The following is a 21704-nucleotide window of genomic DNA, read 5'->3' as shown; positions in this document are numbered from 1 at the left end:
GGCTCATAGCAATCCCACGAGGGTGGTATCATCATCATCTTCGTTTTACAGATGAGAAAACTGAGGCAAGGTTAAGTAACCTGCTGTGCCAGTTACTGATTTTTATTCTCTCTCAGCTCCAAATTCACCCTTTCGCCTGCTCTGTTGAGATGGATCCAGGCCCGCTATTAGCTGGGAACTACTACTTACGTGTTGTCAGGAGAGGAGCTGGAGAGAGATTGCAGGAGCCAAGGGGGTTGCTTCCTGGAGCTGCGTGTTCACTCTGCACAGGTCAGCAGCACCCAGCGGTCAGCTGCTTCCCCCAGCACCTTCCCCAGGCACTACGGCAGGTACGGAGTGCCTCAGACGGCTCCCCACGCATCCTGGAGTGGATTCCAGCAAGTCCTGTCGCTCTGCACTGCATCAACGTCTCCATCACTTGTAGAGCCACAGCCGTTCCCTCTTCCACACCCTCTAGGTCTCAGCCCAGAGCGAGGGAGGGGACACTCTTCTTAGGGTGGTGGCTGCTCCTTAGGGCTGCTGTCCCTACCTGTATCCTTTAGTGCTCTCAGTGCTTCTTCTTGGCCAATCCCTCGTTACCCCAATCCCCTTTTGGGTAGCGACTCTCTACATGGACCTTCCCTATTCAAAAGTGGCTTCTCTCTCCTGACCAGACCAGACTGACACCCTTGCCCAAGGTCACTGCCTAGGGAGCTGCGCAAGGTGTGCTAAGAACAAACCAGAGGGCAGGGCAGGGCGCAGAGTGTCCGGAAAGAATGCTGAAGTGGAGATTTGAAAGTTTTCCAGCAGACCCGGGAAAGGAAAGGCATTCCAGAAAGAGGGAGCGGTATGGGCAGAGGGAGGACGGAAGGAAGGGTGGTGACCCCAGGATACCGGGCTCATCCCCCAACTGCCTCCTTCTTCTCCTAGCAGGATTTGGGGCCCTCAGGATCCTACTTCTTGCTCTCCACAGATTTCCCTGTTGCTCGTGACCCATCTCTGGGGGCAGCACTCTCCACGGGGGCATCTGGAAGCACAAGGCTGACTGGCCGGGGCTTCCATGATGGAGAGAAGGCAGAGGGGGCCGGAAGCAGGTCAGAGGTTAACTGGGACCCCTGGGGGTGGGCAGCAATTCAGGCTACAGTGGCTACTCAGTCCACAACAGAAGTCGATTAAAAACCCTTTAATTTTTGTAATAATCACATTTATTTCCATTTTTGTTGTAAAATCTAGTTTGTTCTAAACTCCTAAAACATAACAAATAATGGATATTGCAACTGTTTGGAAGAACAAATAGCAGAGTTGGAGCCATCTGGCCATTGTTATCAACAGTTTTTTGGGTGGTTGGGGGCAGAGGACTGAAGACACTGAAGTTACAACCCTCTTCTTCAGTTAATTCTGCCCTCCTAGCTTCCAGGGAAATCGACTTTTGCCAGATGGATGAGAATGCTACGAGTGGAGGTGGAGGGTGGGGGTAGCTGAGGCTTGCTGTGACTACTCCAGGTTGCAAATAAACAAAGACAGCTTACCCCATCCGTCCCTGCCATCACACTCACTGGTTTCCAAAGGCAGCTTCTGGTGTTGCAAGGAATGCAGATCCAGAGAGGATTTAAACATACTATACAATGCCTGGTAATTTGGAGTTTGCAGACATGGCAGGAGCTGGGATTGGTAGTAAAAAATTGATGGGTTTTGGTCCCAGGAATTTGGTGGGAAAATATCCCGCAGGGACCTAAGCTCACTTGAGTATATAAGGCCTTCCAGCCTGGTGGAAATGGCAGGGTGCAAAAATCAGATGCAAAAGATGAAACATAGAGGTAAAAATGAAGGGGACAATACCTAGGGAGTTACAATAAAGTGAGTGGTGGACCCACTTCCTCAGGAGTTATTGCTTCTGTCTGGTTTGGGTTGGTAGTCCAGAAAGCCCTTTATGAAAAAATCAAAAGTAAAATAAGAGTTTTCATGTAACGAGGATAATGCTAAGTTTAATGGCTTATCCAGTACTTAAAGTTGTTCCAGATCCAGGTAGCGTGGGCTGCAGGGAAAGCTGTGGTTAGACGGCGTTCCTTTGGAGGAGCTGGTCCAGCAATTGCTAAGAAGTAGAAAACAAAGACGTCAAGGTCAGGTTCGGTATCTGTGCTCCACAGTGTCCCACCCGTTGGCGGCAGAGCTATGCCTTACCTTTTTGAAGACTTCAGCACGAAGCCTGTTTCTCTGTAGGATCACCCTTTTCTTCTGTTCTTCTTTCTTCTTTTTAACTTCCGGCAAGTTATTATAGATCCTGAAACAGATTCAGCAAACATTTGGAATGCTAGCGCGACAGCGTGCACATGTCATGCCTCGTCCTCCTGTCTTGTCCGCGGGCTCCCACCTCTCAGAGGGTATCCAGCTGTGGATGGGCCACCTCGAAACTGTGAGACGCCCAAGCCAAGGCTGCCCTGGCTGTCCCAAGGATGGGGCAGCCCTGGAGGGTGATGGCCTCTGTTCTCTGTGCCTCCCAGGACAGCACAGCTACACGCCGGGCAGAGCACATGGAGGGGGCAGGCTGGACTGGCCATTTATATATGTAGAAGTCACCTTTCTTGTCCTTCCACTCTGTGTGATGATTAATGACTTCCTTGAAAAATGAAGGAATATAAACCTACTGCTTTGTCAATTCTGAGGTTTACGCTTGCCCCAAAATAAGTTTGTCCACTCAAGTGACAGAAAATGAACAAGAAATAAATGTAAGTAGCAGGAGTTAAATGGGAGTGAAACACATATGCTTGCATGCCTTTTCTTCTTACCCTATTGTGTTTCTGATTAAACTGTTTCCATCTAAACTTAGGCACAGGAATTATGTTCTTGTCCTGGTGTAAACCTGGGAAACACCAAGTTACAAGCAGGACCCAAGGGACCTTCTACTGGACCCTTCTTTCCTATCTCCTGATAGAAACCATCTCTGTGGTGCTGCTAACCAGCATAGCAGCTAGAATCCACTGGTCCAGTAGAATCACTGTACTGGGGCTTCGGGCTTGCAGTACGCATGGCATTCGGTTACATTTCCTTTTTATGGTTAAAACCCAGAAAAAATCTGTTTCAGATGGCCAGCTTTTAAAATAACAACAACAAAGCATAAAAATAACAATGATGGTGACAATATTAGCCGGTGACTTCACCTTGGTCATCAGCTAGGCTAGGCGGATCACTCGACATGGATTAACTCACTTAACTGTCACAACGATTGCAAGAGGCATAGAGCATCCTGCTGTCATAGAAAGGAGGAGCCCAAAGCCCAGGGAGGCCAGAAGACCTGCCTAAAGGCCTCCAGCTGGTTCAATGTGGGCTGGGATTTGAACCTCTGTCCAGTTGACTCTTAACCGCTATGCAACTCTGCTCATGCCAGGCCCCTTTGGGCATCAACATGGCATGAATGAATGCATGAATAAATGAACACACTGTTTTACATTCAGGAGCTATTCTAGAAAGGACCACAGGAGAACCAGTAAAAGGATCAGTAGGAAAGGGGCCACTCCTTCGGATCCATTCAGATCTCACTTCCTGATCATCAGAGTCCTCGGGGGAGTTTTTACAACAAAAATCCCTAGATCCCATCCTGGAACTTCTGGTGATCATCAGGGATCATCAGAATCCTCAGGGGAGTTTAAAATAAAAATCCTTAGGTCCCATCCCTGGAGCTTCTGAGTCAGTATTTTGTTAAAATTTCCTACTTAAATCATGGTATGTCCATACAATGGATACTCTGCAGATATCTAGGAAAATAATCACTATCTTCTGATACAGAAAGAGCTCATGGACATATTATAAAGCAAAAAAAGTAAGGTGTAGAAAAATAATATATAGTTTGATCCTATGATGGTTAAAAGTATATACTCGTCTGCATGCAATTAGAAATCTATTTTCAGGCAAAAAGAAAGGCCTGAAGGATACACACGAGGCTGATAATGGTGGATGTCTCTTGAGATAGGATCAGGCTGGGAGACTGGAGTGGGAAGAGAGAGTAGTTGATCAAGAGGGACTTCAGCTTTATCTTCATTATTTGAATGTGTAAATGGAAAATGTAATTCAACAATATAATTACAAAGAAAGCTCCCAGGTAATTCTATGGGTGAATGAGGCTTGAGAGCCAGGGTGAGAGCCCAGGCCACAGAGCACAGTGGAAACCCAACTACTGAATCCATCAGAAGGGACCTGCCTTCAGGCCGGGGAAGCCCGCGACTCTGGAGACAGCATTATCTAACTCCTGCGGTCCTCTCTGATCCTCAGTTTCCTCTTCGGTAAAATGGCGGGGTGACAACGCTCCCTGTCCACCAATGCTGCTTTGAGATCTATTGTTTTAACTGCTTAGTTTGCAAGGCTCCATTACAGCAGCTTTGGGCTGGGGAACTGGGAGGGAAGGATTTAGCTGATTTTTTTTCACTAAATTGAAAAGGGAATACTTTTGACACGAGTTACACGCAACTTTGCATTTCTGAAACAGCCAGTCTTAAAACCCAGTGGCCCTTTAAAAATCCCAGTTAGAATGCCACGAATCAGGTCCTTAATGGGGAGGGGTTTCCCTTCCCCTCACTTTCCCTTCCTTATTTACACAAAGGCTCCCTAAGGACGGTCAAAGTTGGCTAATTATCATGGAAACAATATAATCACTGTCTAAGCAGAGATTTTGTGCCTGGAGTGGGGAGAAAAGTATCCTTCCTATTTCATTAGTTTCTCTAAGTGCACTATCAATTTGATTTAATTATTATAATTCCTCCCAGTGCTGGAGACTTCACTGTGAACTAATGACATTTTCCTTGCATGAACTTGGCCAGCCCCGCTAGCTAGCGCACTGTGGTTAGGAGGCCAGGTCCGGGAATGAATGGCAGCCTTTGTGCGCACCAGGCCGGTGAGAAAGGGTGGGAGTCTGGATAGCAACCGGCCAAGCAGAACAGGAGAACTTGCAGGCAGTGGGGCCGCCAAGCGTGCTGGAGATGGAGCGCCAGGAAGGCCAGCTTGTGGCCCCTCTGCGGCATCCCTGGCTCCCATGCACCACCGGCTGCCAAGTTCAGAGCCTTTCCTCTCGGCCCAGCTTCTCTACTCCTCGTAAATTAGCTTCAAAGGCACATGGTGACAATTGGCACCTGCCCAGAGCTGCGAGAAGAATGTGCAGACGCGTTCCAGCAAAGGGTCTGGGGAGCTCTTGGAGACCACTTACTGGATCGGTTCAGAATCCAAGAGCTACCCCTTTCCTGAGCCTTTTCCAGGAGTTGCATTAATGTTCAGAGGTGCAATTTGACAGAGGCACCCCCTTTAAACCAACTTTTCAGATTTGCAGCCAAGGAGACCTCAGACCTGAAACATGGGCCTAGAAATAGTGGCCCTGCTGGGCGGAACTTGGCTCCAGCCAGCCAGCCCTCTTCCTCCTCCCCCAGCTGTAAACCGATGTGTCGCCCAGGGGGACGCCCACTTTACACGGTGGGCTGGATATTCTGACCAGACAGAAAGAGACACTCTTTCCACAATGCACACGAACTATGTACCTTTTAGATCGCATGTGCATCTCCTTCTCTGAAATGAACCTTTCTTTGGGTTTGAACAAGTTATCTAGGGAAGGAAAAAAAAAGGAAAGAGGATTAATTTCAGAAGGTATGGGATGTAGCCCAATTCTAGAGAAACATGGTGGACCAGCATGTGCTCTGCTACCCATCCTTACCCTCAGCCCCAGGCCGCTGCTCAGCAGAGACTCACCCCATAGACGGTATTGCCCAGGGTGGTTCCTCATAGAAGTTAAATAAGGGTTTGGGGTACTGGGGCTGGGGTCACCTGGCCTCCTTCAGGGAGACACTTTTAGATGCATCACTTGGCAGTGGAGAGTCCTGGGGTCCCGGGCAGCGTTGAAAGGCCATCCCCCTCCGTCCCCCAGCTAGGTTTTTGCTGTGTCTAATGCTCCTGAGAGCATTTTGAGCGTGGGGGCTTTCACTTGTGTCGGTCATCCTCCCCCAGGGCTGCCCGGCCTCTGCAGCAAGAAGATCTCCTTGCTCCCTTTCTGACGTCCAAAGGTGTGTGAATCTGGAATGCTTTTTAGCATCAGGACATGTTACTCAACATAGTGAAGTTTCCAGATAACACACTTACAAATAAATAGTATTTTTTTTTTTAAACAAACAAACAAAAAAGACTGTGTGCCCAGGGGCCTTTTGCAGTAACTCTGAAATCCCCAAGGGCCTCCCAGCCCTACAGGTTATCCAAGGCCTCGGCACACCGTAAGAGCTCCTGGGGTGCGTGCTACGTGGGGGGGTCTGAGCAGCTGCCATGCTTTCCGGGACATCTGGACGGCGACAGGCTCCACCCGCCTTCGCTCAGCAAAGCAGGCAGGCCGCTCAGCCCTCGTGAGTATCCCACAGCAGGAGGGGGCCCCTGGGACCCCCGGCCAAGAGCCCAGGGTGTTTCCCGCACCTGGGCCTGCCCCCCTTGCTCAACACTCCAGTGGCGCAACCGCAATCTTCTTGAGTTTCAGAATATGCAGAATGTTCCAGAATCTCCAACTAAGTGGAACAGAGACAGGGACACTAAGAAAATTAGCATGTTCTTTCTGCCCCCTGGAGAAACAGAACACACAACTGTTTACACTGTAAGAAACAATAGTGGCTGAGCTTGTAATTGTTGAGTTATTTAAACATAAAAGAGGGAAAAAAAATGGCACCATTACATTACTTCAAAGACAAGATTCAAAGGAGAAAAGAAGGGAGAAAGAAACCAGAAGAACTTCGCCAAATAAAGGAAAACGTCACCAGTGTTTGCAAAGGCGTCAGGGCCACATCACCACGCAGACTGGGATGGCACAGGACGTCTCCCCAACCCCCCCACCCTCACCCCAAGACAGGCCGGGCCAGAGCTGAGGGCCTCAGGACAACCCCAACGGCATTTCCAAAAGAATGGGGGGGTCAGCTTAAGTCAGGCCGATCACTGACAGCTAGAGGACTCCTACTCAGACAAGAAGAAAGAAACTCATACCAAAAAGTAGACTCGAGTCCGGGGAAAGTCAGGATTAGGTGAAGCTGACATGGACAGTGTCCCAAGGAGATAAAAATAGTACAAATTGCATTTGTAAGAGTTTCATGACCTCAATTCAATTGTATGTGGTCTACTCTGGGAAATTAAAAGAAAATTTTTTTTTAAATTTTCTTAGTTTGTTTCTTTAAAGCACCTGATACCACAATTAAGCTCTGGTTTTATTTCCAAGAGGAAACAAAAGCACATGTGAGCACTTTGGCACCTCCACTGTTTTGTTTTCTGAAATCTTTGCAGCCTGCTGGACCATAGCAGATGTTTAAACTCTGGGCCCAGCAGCCCATGTTTGCTGCAAATCAAGCAGGTCTGCATCAGAGAGGGGGGGCCCCCAGCTGGGGGGGCTTGACCCCACACTTTGGGGGAAGTGTTTGCGCCTTGGTCGCTTCTGGCTTTGAGTTTTAACAGCACCAAGCCCATCTGATGAAGAACTGGGGCATTCGTGGCTTTCTCGAGAGAGAGGCTCCACCCCTGGAGGAAGTTGTTTGAAATGAAGCAAGTGTTATAACAAAGTTCACTTGCTAAGGGATCTCACCCTCACCAGAGTATAAAGAACACGCTTATATCCAGAAGCTACATGGCACTTTGAGAGGAAAAAGGGGGTGTGGGGAAGCAGTGTGACACAGCTGAGGGGCCAGCTTTCTTATTTATGATAATTCTGCTGCCATATGTTGGATGCCTCCACAGATCATCTCACTTCATCTTCTTACCATGTAACATGATCGTGGTGTTTGACTTTTAGGGTTGAGGAAGCTCGAAGGGCCAAGGGTTTCCTGCTTGTGTTCTCAAAGTTGGTCACTGGCTCCCTCCAGTCCCGCCCCATCCCCGTGGGTACTCGGTCACAGGACATGGCCACCCACTCATGGCTGCAATGTCCACATTTTGGGAGCTGAGCACAAGCACTCACCCGTTTCCCTGGAGACCAATCCGGAATTTATTTCTCAGATGCTCCTTCCTCCCTCCTTCTACATTTAATGAGCAACTACTAGTCTGCTAGAGGATGCCATGGAGGAAAATGTTAGTTAAGAGGCCTCCTGCCCTCATGAGGCTTCATTCATTGGGGGAGGAGCTGGACATAAATACACAAGCCCCGGGGTCTTGGAGAAGGGTGATGAAGACATGAAAAAGTGGGGTGGGGTGGCCAGGGGAGGGCCAAGACCCAAAGGAGCCCAGGAGCCTCCACGTGAGGCCCCGGGGCCCCGGGCAGAGGGCCAGTGTGGCTGCAGTGGGGGAGGGTGCAGAGGCGGCAGGTGGCACAGGGGCGTCCAGCTGGTGGAGAGACCAGAGGAAGGAGAGCAGGTGTTCTCGACAAAGATTCCCATGCCCGGACCCTGGAATCAGAACCAGAATCTCCAGATGACTCTAATGCGAGCCCAGAACTGGGAACCACCCATGTTGAGGGGGTTTGAGCAGGAGGGCTGATGTGCACTGTTAAAAGCTGGTGCCAACTGCTCTCCCGTCTGTGAGCTGGCTGGAGGAGAGGGAATCCAGGGGCAGCAGAGACCAATCAGGGGGTGCCTGCAGCCCAGTCGGTGAGAAGTGGGAGGATTCAGGTCTCGTCTGCACTCGACTCAAAGATGAGTTGTGAAGCTGGGGAGGAAGGATCAAGGATGCCTCCCAGGCTTTGAGTTTGAGCGATTCATTCATTTGACAGTGTTCATTTCTTGCCTCAGTGCTGGGCAGTAGGGCACAAAGACAAATAGCAGAAGAATAAGGACTTCAGGAGCCAGGACTGAGGTCCACAGGAGATAGGGAACCTCAGCTGGGGGTGGGGGTGGTTCAGGTCCAACATGGACGAGCAGGAGAGTCTGGAGACTTCTGGCAGAAAGCTGAGCTGGGTCTTGAAAAAGAAAGAGATGCTCCTGGAGATGGGGGGAAGGAGAGGGTGGAAGGAAGGCAGTTCTGGGCGGAGATGTGCTAGGACCACGGGGATCTGCCTGGGACTGGAGGCGGTTCTCCAAGGAACCTTTGGGAAAATCACATTTCAGGGGATGGAAACCCTTCCTGCATGCGCTGTGTTAAAAAATCCAGCGAAATCCCATTTATCTATTTCCTTTCAATGGAAATTCTGCTTTTATAAAATTAAAGTGACTGGGGAGGACAGTTATCAGCCTGCCTACGGGTATTTTATGCATTTTCCTGGAAGCTTCGTGCATTCTAATTTGCTAGTATGGAGGAAAGAGAACTGCGGTTGTATTTATCTCCCACTATCATTCAAATGGAGGTGATTTTTTTTCTCAATAAAATTACGAAGGTAAAGTGCCCACTACTACTGTAATTCTGGAAAGTCCTTTTTTTTTTTGAATCTCTTGCATTCTGACATTATCATATCCAAACCACAAGGCCGGTTGTTGATTTAATTTGGCAAGCCCAGGCTTGCTCAGGCCTTGCCTCCATTTCAAAATCAGCAGACAGCCAGGTATGGAGATTTCCGGGCTGCTTGGGAGCACCAGCTGAGTACAAGCTGAGCTGCGGCATCCCATTAGTCTCTATAAACAATGGGGGTGTTTATCATGAGCCGCACCTACACGCAGGCCTGCACACTCACAGACGCACACACGGGACAGGTGGTCCCAACGTGCGGACAGCTGACAATGTCACCAGACGCAGCAAGGCCCACTGACGCCGGCAGGATCGGTTGTTTATGGGCCAGGGTTGTTATCTACAGCTCTGATTGCAAAGCTTCATTTTCCCTATTGAACAAGTAATCTAAATGATAATCAAGTTCACACTAGATTTATTAGGACAATTCCCTTCCAGAAGCCTATTTTCTGCAGTCACCCTGAACTCTTTGAAGAATGATTCAGACGTTCGCTTCCCTTGGAAACACCAAAACCAAGAGAATTTAGCTGGGAACCAACAGATAACTATTTGGAGTGGAGATGCCACATTTGTACCTCCCCAAATCCTCTTTCCATTAAAGACTGGGCCTCCCGAAAGAAATAGAAATGGGTGTGTTTTAGAGGAAGAAAAAAGGTCTGGGGGATTTTTCCCCTAAAAAGGGAACCCAATACATGTGTATTCGAAGATCATAAGGTGCCTTAGGCTGATTTAAAAGCCAATGTGCAGCTGGCAGCCCTGCCACTGGAGTATTACATTATGGTTTTCAAGATTTAAATCCAGTTACTTGAATATTACTTCTATTCAGCTCACCACAGTGGGACCTCTGATTTGTTTGCTGTCATCAACAGCGGAGTGGTCTATCTTGGACTAATTAGCCCTCCAGAAATTAAATAGTGCACACTACACAGAACAAAAGCAAGCAAAAGGCCCACAGGCTATTTGCCTCCAAAGTGCTCTTGTAATGACAAAATCCGGTGCTGGATAAATATTCTTATTTCTCTAAAATTATGTCTAGCCTTCTGTAGAATCCTGCTCATGAATGACAACCACACATGGTAAACAGCTTGTTCTAGGGCCGGGAAGGGAAGTGGGAGCAGCACAGATGCTGGCATTTGTATCAAAAGGACACCATGTGCCAATTATCACTCAGACATACCAGGGAGATGCAATGTCATGGTTTGAAATATGCAACGAGGCTCTCAGGCCCTTGGTGAAGGACTACAAAACCAATAAATGGAAAATAAACAAGAGGTGTCTAGAGATACCCATTGCTTTTTGCATCCTCAGGTTGAGAATAAGGGGCTCCTGGTGAAGGCCATGAAAATCATTCTCCCTGACAGCTGAGCTCCTGCAGAGACAGTGATTCTCAAGGTAGAGCAGGGTCGCCATCTTGGGGCACCCATTAAAAGATGGGGTGTCCAGGAGCTGAAGGATGGATTCGAGGAAGGGTCTGCCCTTCTAGGGAGGTATGATAAGAAGGGCCCACCATGAACATTGGCAACCTGGGAGTCTCCTACAGACCTTCAGATCTTCCTTCAGGAAGGACCCTGATGCAACATGAGCAGGCAAGACTGAGGGTGCAGCGCTTTGGCCTCCACAACTAGGGGAGCCCAGACCCCAAAGTCAAACAAAGGCATCTCAATTGAAAAACCTTTTTGGAGAGAAATGGAGTTAGTGGTGCACCCCCTGGCCCTGACTGGTATATCTCTTGGGCCCGTGCTTGCAGCACTATTGGGGTGGGCAGATGCTTTGTCATCAGCCCCCTTCTGCTCCCCACTCCCTTGGGGTCCTCTCCTTCGTGATTCTCATCTTGATTTTGACTTCCTCCAAGAGGCACGTGAACCCCCAGAAGAGAGGGGGAGCCTCTTCTACTTCATTTGCTTCCTCATGCCCACCACCAACACCCACTGCCCCACTCCCTTCCATTTTCACTCCATCCTGACATATTAAGACACCAACCGCTTAATATTCATATTTATTGGCTGGTCACTCCCCAAGGAACACAGCAAGGGAGACAAAGTCTCAAGGATCTCCATTAGCTCCCCATAAAAGTCATGGGGCCCACCGCGGAAGGCTGACCTGTCTCAGTGGTGGGTTCCTCCTGCACCCACCCACAGCTCAGGCCACCAGTGGGGCAGGCCACCAAGGACCCAGGCAACAGCAAACTCAGGTGCACGCGCCACTGTGCAAATTTGTAACCAACCCCTGTGTCCCCAGGATCAGAGACATTCAAGTGACGCCAGATCCCTGCCAAGGACCAGAAGATCACAAAGGGAACCTCCCATGTCCAGTCCCCCAGGGGGCTTCATGGCAGCCGGCAAAGTGGCGTGCGGTATTTTCTGCAAAGAGCACACCCTCAGCAAGTGGGAGCTTTGCTCAACCTATAAAATTGAAAGACCCCAATCCTTAATGTCCTCACAAAAGTATGGCAGGAAATTCATAGTACATAGATGTACATAGAAGGATTTCTTTGGCTTGCTGGCCACTCATAAGATGGTGAAGTTACATGTGTGAGTTCTGAGATCGGGGCCCAGTTCAGGCCTGCTGCTCAGTGGCCGTGTGCCCTTGGGAAAGCTACCTAAGCTCTCTTAGGTTTGCTCTCTCCTCTGTACTTTGGGGTAACAGTGGCCTCTTTAAAGATTGGAGTCTATCATTCCCCAAGTCCCCCCTCGGCACAGGCCCTGAACCTCCCAATTCACACTTTTGTCCTTACTAGACCCCATAGAGCAGCCTCCTTACCTCTTCTTTACAGGTGAGAAGACTGAGGATGTGATTAAGGGATTTACCGCAGGTCCCACAGTAACTGGGTAAAAGACCTGAGGACTGAGACACTGATGGAATTAATGGGATTTTTTTTCCCCACTGCAGAAGACATTAGGTAGCGATTCTCAAAGTGGGGCTTATATTTTCCTATAAATGCCAGCAGCCATGTGGCTTCCATTTATCTTCAAGTCTCCAAACCAGCAGCACCAGATTCACCTGGGAACCTGTTAGAACTGCAAGTTCTCAAACTCCACCCCAGATTATTTGAATGAGAAATTGCGGGACTTTGTTCGGTGAGCTGTGTTTTGCAGGAAGCTACCCAATGATTCTGATCACTGATTTAAGGTGAAAAGAGTGATAATGAAAAAAGAGCTAAGCCCTTACGTGGGTTTTGAGATGTCGAGGAAGGACTGCCAGATAAAATACAGGAGACCAGTGCAATTTGCATGTCAGAGCAACTACAAAAATTTTTTTAGTATGAGTATATCCCAAATATTGCATGGGACATTCTTACACAAAAACAAACAAATAAATAAATAAATAATTTGTTGTTGCTCTGACATGCAAATTCAGGTGCCCTATATTTTAATTTGACAAACCTGGCAACCCTACTTTAACAGCATCTCTGTGCCCTCCTACCCCGGGTGGGGGGCGGCGTGCCTCACTCTGAAGGAGCTGCCCGGGAGGGTGACGCAGGGGAAGGCGAGCCTCTGCCTGGATGCGCAGTTAGTTCTCTGACAGTTTATTGCTTCCTCCAGCCATTCTCTCAGCTCATTGGTATGGAAAAGTCCTCCTCTCTGACCTGCTTCCCTCTTCTCCTTGGTTATTTCATGCTGTGACATCTGGGAAGCACTTTCCAAGGGATTAGGACTGGCTCCGCTTTTTCTGGAGGACACGGTGCCGGGCACCAGTGAGGCAGCACATCATTACAGATGTCAGGGGAGTGTGTCCAGACAGCTGCTGGCAGAGCCTGTTGCTGGGCAAATTTCCAGTGAGGCAGAGCCGGTCACAGATGGCAAAAGGGGCACCATAGCCCTCCCCAGAGGTCCCTGGGGCCCCTCAGCCATTGCTACCCATGGATGCTAGACTAACAGGTTGCAGATGAGGCCACCTTCCCACAGCCCCAGATTTCTGAGGAGACTGAAGCCCTGGTTGGGATTTCTTCAGCAAAGCATGGTAGATATTTCTGTAATAAAGATTCCTGGAGCACTGTTTGCAAAGTGAAGAACTAGATAAGAGCACCCAAGGTCAAAGAAATTTAGGGAAAACAAGGTTAAACAAAATTAAGCAGCTTCTTTGCTGCGGGACTTATCAGTGCCTTTAACATACATTAGGCAGTGTGAACTTATAGGAGTACAGTATACAAAATATTTCTCAAAGGAATCTGAAAGGGTCAGTCCTCCTCTGGAATGCATTTTGGGCAGTGCTAGCCTAGAGGATACAGGGGAGAAAAGTGAGACTAACTGCAAGGACATTAACAGGTATGATTAGTTCTCAGTTTTCAAAACTATTATTAGTGGCTGTCAGAGAGGATTCAGTCTGTAGATAGAAAAACAAGATCTGGTATGCTTTCTCCACATTTTCTTTAAAATTGGTTTTTTTTGGTATATATTTTTTAAGAATGCCACATTTAAATTACTCATTTAAAGGAGCTTGAAAAACGGCTCAGAACTCACATCTCACCACAAAACAGCAATTTCTGGTACAATTCTGATCAAGCAACAAAAATCCACTGCTTGCTCCAATTCCAGGGTTTCCAAGCATTTTTTTTTTTTTTTTTAGAAAACAGCAAAATATGGTGACTTATAGATGATTAATAAACCTCAGGCTGGTTGCCAACTATAGGAACCAACAGATACAAAGTAGATTTATATCCTTCATGTCTCTGCGAGGTTTATTACAGAACCATGTGGTGGGATAGAAAGGACACCACTGGAAAAGAAAGCCAAGGCAGGTGGGAAAAGGAATCTTCCAGAAAGTCACGGTCCTGACCATTCTGCAATTCAGCATTTCTACATAAATTGATATTTTCTTCCCATGATTCTTTACAAACACAAGAAAATACCTTTCCCCCTGCTCCCCTAAAAAAGGGGAAAAGCCGTTTGGCTAAATTATGTTTCCTGTCTTTTCTGTGGGCTGATCAAGTAGAAAATTAACTTACTGCTCTCAGATAAGCCCATTAAAAATTCCTTTGTGAGTGATATTGGGAAAATACCCCCAAATATTTCTTTAAATGTTCCATGGCGAGCCCTTCGGGGATCAGATCAGGCAAAAGCAAGGATGTGGTCAGTGCGCCGCCAGCTGCACGGAGAGCAGCATGTTTTTCGGACTGTGAGGATGCCCGCTACCAGTTCATACCTGCTGGGTCACTCCTCTGGCCTGATGCTCGGGGAATGCAAATTAATATTAATATCTGCTCCAGCCAAGAACCACCAGTAACAGCTCTGCTGGGGGAGGAACTCTGCAGTGCTTCCCGAGCATTCCGTTCCACCTGGGGAAGCGCGGATAAGGCAGCTCAAATCAATTCAGTCTAATTTGCTAGATGCAGCAGGGAATACCAGAGTGACTGGGTGTGGCGTCTGCCCTTAGGTGCTTCTCATCTAGTGAGATTGTTGCAACACACCCACCTGACTGTGACACAAAGGGAAGAAGGCAGGAGGAGGGTGACACAGGGAGATGCATTCCTGGGTAGGAATGTAGACCTGGCATCACGGGACGGAGAACATCTTCTTGACCAAAAGAGGGATGTGAAAGGAAATGAAATAAGCTTGAGTGGCAGAGAGATTCCAAAAGGAGCCGAGAGGTCACTCTGGTGGGCACTCTTACGCACACTTTAGACAACCCTTTTTAGGTTCTAAAGAATTGGGGTAGCTGGTGGTAGATACCTGAAACTATCAAACTACAACCCAGAACCCATGAATCTTGAAGACAATTGTATAAAAATGTAGCTTATGAGGGGTGACAATGGCATTGGGAAAGCCATAAGGACCACACTCCCCTTTGTCTAGTTTATGGATGGATGAGTAGAAAAATAGGGGAAGGAAACAAACAGACAAAGGTACCCAGTGTTCTTTTTTATTTTAATTGTTCTTTTTCATTTTAATTATTATTCTTGTTATTTTTGTGTGTGCTAATGAAGGTGTCAGGGATTGATTTAGGTGATGAATGTACAACTATGTAATGGTACTGTGAACAATCGAATGTATGATTTGTTTTGTATGACTGCGTGGTATGTGAATATATCTCAATTAAATGAAGATCAAAAAAAAGGTGGGGGGGAAGCTACCAGTACTCTAAGGGGTGGGGGAACAGAGACGGAGGGACTGATGAGGGTCAGGGAGGGCTTCCTGGAAGAAGAGGGTTTTCCTGATGGGTTTCCCACACATTCAAAGGCTAGAGGGGTAACCTGGGAGAGCCTGGAGGAAGCACCCCAACAGGCAGAGGAGAAAACAAGAAGACAGATCAAGGTGACATGGCTGTGTTTGAGGACATCAGGCTTTCCCAATTGGCTGGAGAAATGAGTAGAGGGACCCCCAGTGACTCAAAATGAACAAAAGTGCTCCGTTTGAGAAATGAAAGCCACTATACAAGTATCCATATGTTACAGGAAGCAGAAGAAAGGGCCTTGGGGGCAAGAGTTTCACTAAGAAGCTGGGCTTGAGCCAGGCTTATGAGATGAGGTGGGATTTTGCAGGAAAGAGAGAGAGGAGAAGAGAACATTTGAAGTGGAGGGGCCCATGCCTTTGAAATAGAGGCATGGACAGGAGGTTTGGGGACCCTGGTTATGAATGTTCCCCAAGTTAAGGAAGGACAGAAAGTGAGACCAACTGGGGAGGGCAGGGGTGGACAGAGGTGTCTGGCTGCACAGTGTGGGGTGAAAGCCAAGGAGGTTCTGAGTCTGGATACCCAGCCCAGTTGGGGATGGCCAAGGCCCACTTTGGGGTGCTGTAGTGGGAACAGGATGAAACCACAGATATCTCAACAGAAGATCCAGTGGGGGGTGAGCACAGCCACTGACAAATGCCTACTACCTGCAGCAGCTGTGTATGCGACACCCCACATGTGCTTTGGGTGCATCCCACCCACCACAATCCTGCAAGGAAGAAGCAGTGACTAATTCTGCAATGCTAACCTCCAGTGATGGCTGACCTTTGAGCATCACCAAATCCACCTGGGACCGAGGTGCTGCTTGGCGTTGGCGAGGAAGCCTGGCTTACAGCTCCCGGGTAACTCTGGTGAATTGAGCAGGGAGAGGTTTCATCTGCTGTCCTCCACAGCTCAGCGAGTGCCACATGTCATTGCTTCTTCCCCCTGAGAACCTCTCAACCTGCGACTCCTCTGCTCCCCCACTGCCCCTGCCCTTGCCCTCATCACCTCTTGCCTGGATCTTTACTGCTCAGTTCCCTACCTCTGCTCTTGCCCCCGGAATAAAGCTAAACTCTGTTGCAGCATATACAATGCCTTTAAACCTCTTCTTTCCTGGGGCCCCTACCTCTCCCCAATCTGCCCTACATGCCTGTTTTATGCTCCAGTCATAGCTGAACTGAGCACCCCTAGCTACCGCTCACTGCTCTGCTTTTACATCCTCTGCCTGGGATGTCTTCCTTCCCTACCACACCCCTGCCCTCCCCACCCCGCACCACAATTCACCCGCAGAGCTTCCCCTCACCCTGATGCAGCCAGAGGTCTCCCCTATCACCTCCTCCCCAATGTCCCCAAGCTGGGAGCAAGTCCGCCCCCTCTGGGTTTCCATGGCAACCTGGGCACAGCCTGCTGCCACTGCCTCCATATGAGTCTGTGTTTCCTCTAGGTGCTCCCCACCTGAGACCCAGCCCAGAGCAGGTGCTCCCAAAAGGCCTGCAGAACAGCTGATTGCCCGAGTTCCTCGCATCAGTGCTTCGGCCGTGCAAAGCTGAGCCAGGCAGCTCCCGGGCGAGGAAAGAGATTTATGAGTTTATTGGCTTTGGGAGTTGGAGCTACAGGTGATGGGACAGATGGCAAAGAGTGGGCTGGCTCTGCAGGCAGGGCCTCCGAGTGCATCTTCCCGGTTTCTGTAGCCCTCAGCTGTTCATGAAACCCCCGCCTCCTAGCAGGGAGCCCTAGTTCCACTTAACATGTACGCACGCGCACACACGGCACGCCTCTGAGCACACATGCCTTTAAGCCTCCAAGGCCACTCAGAATTCATTAGCCAACAGGAAGCCTCCATGGCCCTCGACCACACTCATCTCTGCGTGTCCAGGGAATCACTTTTCCCGGCAGCCCACGAGTGGGTGGCTTGTCAGTGGGAACCTCTCAGGTCTGCTGCAAAGCCACCAGGCGGGGTGGGCACTGCCTGGAGGCAGCTACCCCAGAAGCGAAAGAAAATGCGAACGTTCTTTTTAACAGACGCCTTGACACTGTGGCCAGAGCCTGCTCATGCGTATGACTTATTAACTAATTTAGCATGCCAGAAAAACATCTACATTTTGCTTTTATCATCTTGCCAGCAGACAGGCTGAAGACAAGACACACACTGTAGACTTGTTTAATGGGGCCTTCAATGTCCCCTCACTTTCATCCGTGCTCACACAAGGCTCTGGCTTCAGAAGTTGTCTGATTTGACTGACCTCAAACAAATGCAAACTCTCATCAACACATAAATCCTGCAGGGACGGCCAGAATGGCCATAAAAGCCAAGCCAACCACGTCCCACCAAGCACGTTCTGGTAGCCAGGACTGTCTTGGAATTTGGGGAATAAAGAGGCACTTTGGTTCTCTAAACCTGATCACTGGGCTTGCTTGTCTTTCATCATATTGGATTTTAAAATTTTCATTTATAGGAATGTGAAGTTGTAAGGATATTTGTTCCCATCAAAATCCCACAGTTGGATGGCCAAAGCAAAACCGTCTCCAATATTTGGTATGGTGGTGTCACAGTCTGTTTGTTGTGGGCAGTGTGGTGCTTCTGGAAGATGGCAGGCCTGGGAGACGAGGGACTTGGTGCGGTCACCACGCTGGGGAAAGTTCCCTATTGCATCTGCTTCTCATTTTGCTTCCTGTGCAGGAGGAAGGGAGCTGACTGAAAAGGATGGCCTCAGATTCCACTTTTGTGCATATGAGAATATGTCCGACTCTAAAATGGTATCGTTTTATATTTGTTGACCACAAATTTGGTCACCTAGCCATTTTTATTGAGTGACATCTTCAAAAAGATTGAGGCCGAGGGGAACACATGCCTTGGGCACCCAGCCAGTCCTTCCCAGGGCGAGCGTGGGCTGTCAGGTCCCCGGAGGACCCTGGAAGGAGGGGGTTCAGACTTACAAAGTCTGTACCTGAACTTAGCATTCTTTATTGAGCCAGAAACTAAACAGTCCCTTGGCAAATACACCCAAATTGAGCCTTTATTTGCCAACCAACTTGAAATGGCTAATGACCTGATTTCAAGTGGGGGACTCTGAACTTCTCACGTTCATCTTGTTTATTCCCTTTTCTTAGCATAGCAGCAAGTGTCAGCAGGGGAAGGTGAATTGCTGAATCCTTTGCCAAGAGAAGAACGCATTCAAGTCAACCTTGGCCAGGGCCTTTGGACAACTCTCCAAGCAAAGGGGCTCAAAGCCACAGAGCATTAGCAGGTCATGATTTCCTTCCAGAGCCTTGTGTTGATGACAGTGACACGTGGGATAAGGAAAGACTTAGTGATGATGGAGACTGAGATTGTATCAAACTCCATTTTCCTTTGTCCCCCAGGTGCCCCTGCAATATCTTTGTGATGTTTGCTGAGCTGCACTTTACTGAACATGGTTATTCTCCCAGAGGGCTTTTACTCAGAATTATACCCATAGTTTTACCTCCTAAGAGCCTGAGCATTTTTCTAGGAAGAAAGATCAAGTTCCTTTAGCCAAAGGAACAACCCTGAGATTTCTCCAGGCCTCCAGATTTTAAGATTTGGCTTGGCAGCCCATAGTATGTGCCCCCCTGCCCCCCATTGTTGCCCTCCTCTCCTCATTGTTATTCTTGCTTTGTTTAATAGCCTGTTTATGAGCTCTGTGAAGAAAGGACTGAGGTCAGTGTTCCTCACTGTGCTCTCCCCAGCTCCTAGTGAGGAGCCTGGCCCAGAGAGCCATCTTGGTGTGTATTCCTCCCATGAGCAAACGTGTGCCCTCCACGACAAGGTCAGCTTGACCTTGGCCTAGCAGTGCTCTGAAAGCCGGCCATCCTTTCCCTGAGCGCACAGCAGGAACAGGGTTTCAGGATGATGAATGTTGATGTAGACAATCTGGAGTCAACCTCACAACCCAAAGTCTGTTTTGCAATCTCTAAAGGGCTAAGGGGATCTCTTGCAAATATCTTTTGAGAGCCAAGAATTTGAACTTGCTACCCTGGCTGCTGGAGTTGTGTGGCTTCCTTCCCAGCTCTAATGGTAGATTTGTGTCTCAAGTTACTTCTACTGAATTCAATGCCCCTGCAGAGTTCCCCAGAGTAGGATTCAGGACACGGAGACATGGCCACTCAGAGCGAACACGAACCCTGCGTACATCAGAGGCATCATGTGGACCATCAGCCCCAGGTGCAGGCTCCAGCCTCAGAGACCCCTCAGTCTCACCCGAATCCCCCCGAGCCACCAGCAGCTTACCGCTAAGCGGATGGGGAACAGTGAACTGCTTCTTGTTGACACGGACGGGTAGGAGGCTCTGCTTCTGCCCCAGGTTCGCGTCCCGCTGTGCTTTTCTCTGCTGTACCATGTGTTCTACTTTCTTCAGCCGTTCTTGCGAGCGTGAAATGAACTGAGGTTTATGTACTTCCAGCGCTTCCTAGTTGGAGCAAAGAAAATATTTTCTTTTGAGAAAAGTGACACAGGAAGAACATGGATCCATCTGATTTGGCCAAAAAGCTGATCAAAAGGGCAACACTTAGGGACCCAAAGCCGCAGGGCATTAGCAGGTCATGATTTCCTTCCAGAGCCTCATGTGACGACTGACACGTGCAGATGACACAGGTCCTGCTGCCGGGCCTGCCAACACCGAGGGCCACCCGGATGCAGATCGACGCGTAATGAGCATCGAAGGCTACGAGTGCAAAAGCGAACTCCCCAAGCTTTCTTCAACCCTGTCAGTCAGCTCATTTCCAACAGACCCAAATCTGGGGACCCTAAATTCCATATTCCAAAAACAGGGGTGGGGAAGGAATGGAGGCTTGTGTTCTTCTGGGGGGTAAAATGGGTAGCTTCCCAGGCTAAAGGAAAAGAATTTCTCCTCCCAGGGAGAAAGGGTCTGTGGGCTATCTGTACCTACACAAAATGGTTCTGTAAGCACCAAGGAAGAAGTCAAAATTCCCCATATTTCCACTTCCACCTCGTCCCTCGCTGCAGCCCCACTGCCCACACTAAGCTGAGCCCCACTCGGGTCAACTGAAAGAGAGCAGCCTCCACTGACCGAAGCTCTGCTCTGTGCTGGATGCCGGCCTGGGCGCTGCATGTGTGTCTGTCATTTCTTAGAATCCCCACTGGACCCTGTAAAGCAGATATGTTTGTCCCCATTTGACAGATGCAAAAACTGAGGCCCACGGTAGTTTGGTGTTTTGTTTGTGACCACATGGTGAGACCGGAACAGTAGCTGTGGGTCCACACTGCCTCTCCTTGCTCAGGTTGCTCCCTGCCTGGGTACCACCACCCAGGTCCATCAGCCCCAATTCCATCTCCCCAAGGAAGCCTGTGCAAGAGCCGTTTCGCACGTTTATCTCTCGGGCTTGACATGTCTTCCTCTCATCACATCCTCACAGCCACTGCCCCGAGATCTGCATAGAGTAGGAGCTCAGCAAAGGCTGGTGTGTGCTGCTGTGGCTGAGACATCCCTCCCTCCCTCCCCAGTCCTCTGGGAGTGCAGAGTCCTTGGGAAGAGGGGGTGGCTTGGGCTCCCCTCCTCATGAAGGCCCCTCCAAGGCTGTGCTGGTAAAGGAAACTTCTTGGCCAGCACACAGCTACATCCAGCCCCTAGGCACCAGGTACAAGCTGCTGGGTTATGCTGAAGCTTTGGGAATGTTCCAGAACCCTGGGAATGGCCTGCTGGCCCAAGCGTGGCTGCAGCCCAGCCACCCGCCTGGGGAACCTGGGAAAGGAACCCAAGATGCTTTCGGGGCTCCGTAATGTTCTTGCATCAGAGAGGAACCTTCACTTGGGTCTGTCTGGGACCCCATGAGGGCAGTGGCCAGCGGGTGAATGCTTCACCACATTTGCAGAGGTTTGCAGTATACCAAGCACCTTCCTAACAGGTGTAGATCCATGTGCAATACACTGTTAACCGGGGCTTTCTCTGAGGTCATTTGCCTTTTCTAATTTTTTATATCTCTGGAGTTTTTCAACTTTAAAAAATGTACATAAAAACAATGGGACCCTGCTACATACCAATCTGAAGGGCTAAAATCCAAAACGCCAACACCAGGGGCTGGCAGGAGGTAGAGTGACAGAAGTCTCACTCACTGTTGGTGGAGGGCAAAATGGCATGCTCCCCCTGGAATATAGTTGAGCAGTTTCTTACAAAATCCAACAGAGGCTCACCAGAGGACCCAGCACTTGTGCTGCATTGTAAAGGAGT

At 49.1% G+C, this 21704-nt stretch overlaps 1 protein-coding gene across 11 annotated transcripts in view; it reads right to left on the bottom strand.

Annotated features, from left to right (window-relative positions):
• Positions 1 to 1166: 1166 nt before the first annotated feature.
• The window catches only part of C15H10orf90 (chromosome 15 C10orf90 homolog), a 375991-nt gene continuing 355453 nt past the window's right edge, over positions 1167 to 21704 (bottom strand). For all 11 annotated transcript variants that reach the window (XM_037804315.1, XM_037804312.1, XM_037804313.1 and 8 more), the window contains 4 exons: positions 19748 to 19925; positions 5499 to 5562; positions 2161 to 2260; positions 1167 to 2071 (listed from right to left, as the gene is read on the bottom strand). In XM_037804315.1, the coding sequence (XP_037660243.1) occupies positions 2033 to 2071; positions 2161 to 2260; positions 5499 to 5562; positions 19748 to 19925 (381 nt within the window). In that variant the 3' untranslated portion in view covers positions 1167 to 2032. The remainder of the gene's footprint in view (positions 2072 to 2160; positions 2261 to 5498; positions 5563 to 19747; positions 19926 to 21704) is intronic.

The sequence above is a fragment of the Choloepus didactylus genome, chromosome 15, assembly GCF_015220235.1.
Source record: "Choloepus didactylus isolate mChoDid1 chromosome 15, mChoDid1.pri, whole genome shotgun sequence".
NCBI classification, from domain to species: domain Eukaryota; kingdom Metazoa; phylum Chordata; class Mammalia; order Pilosa; family Megalonychidae; genus Choloepus; species Choloepus didactylus.
This window is presented reverse-complemented; position numbering and strand designations above follow the sequence as displayed.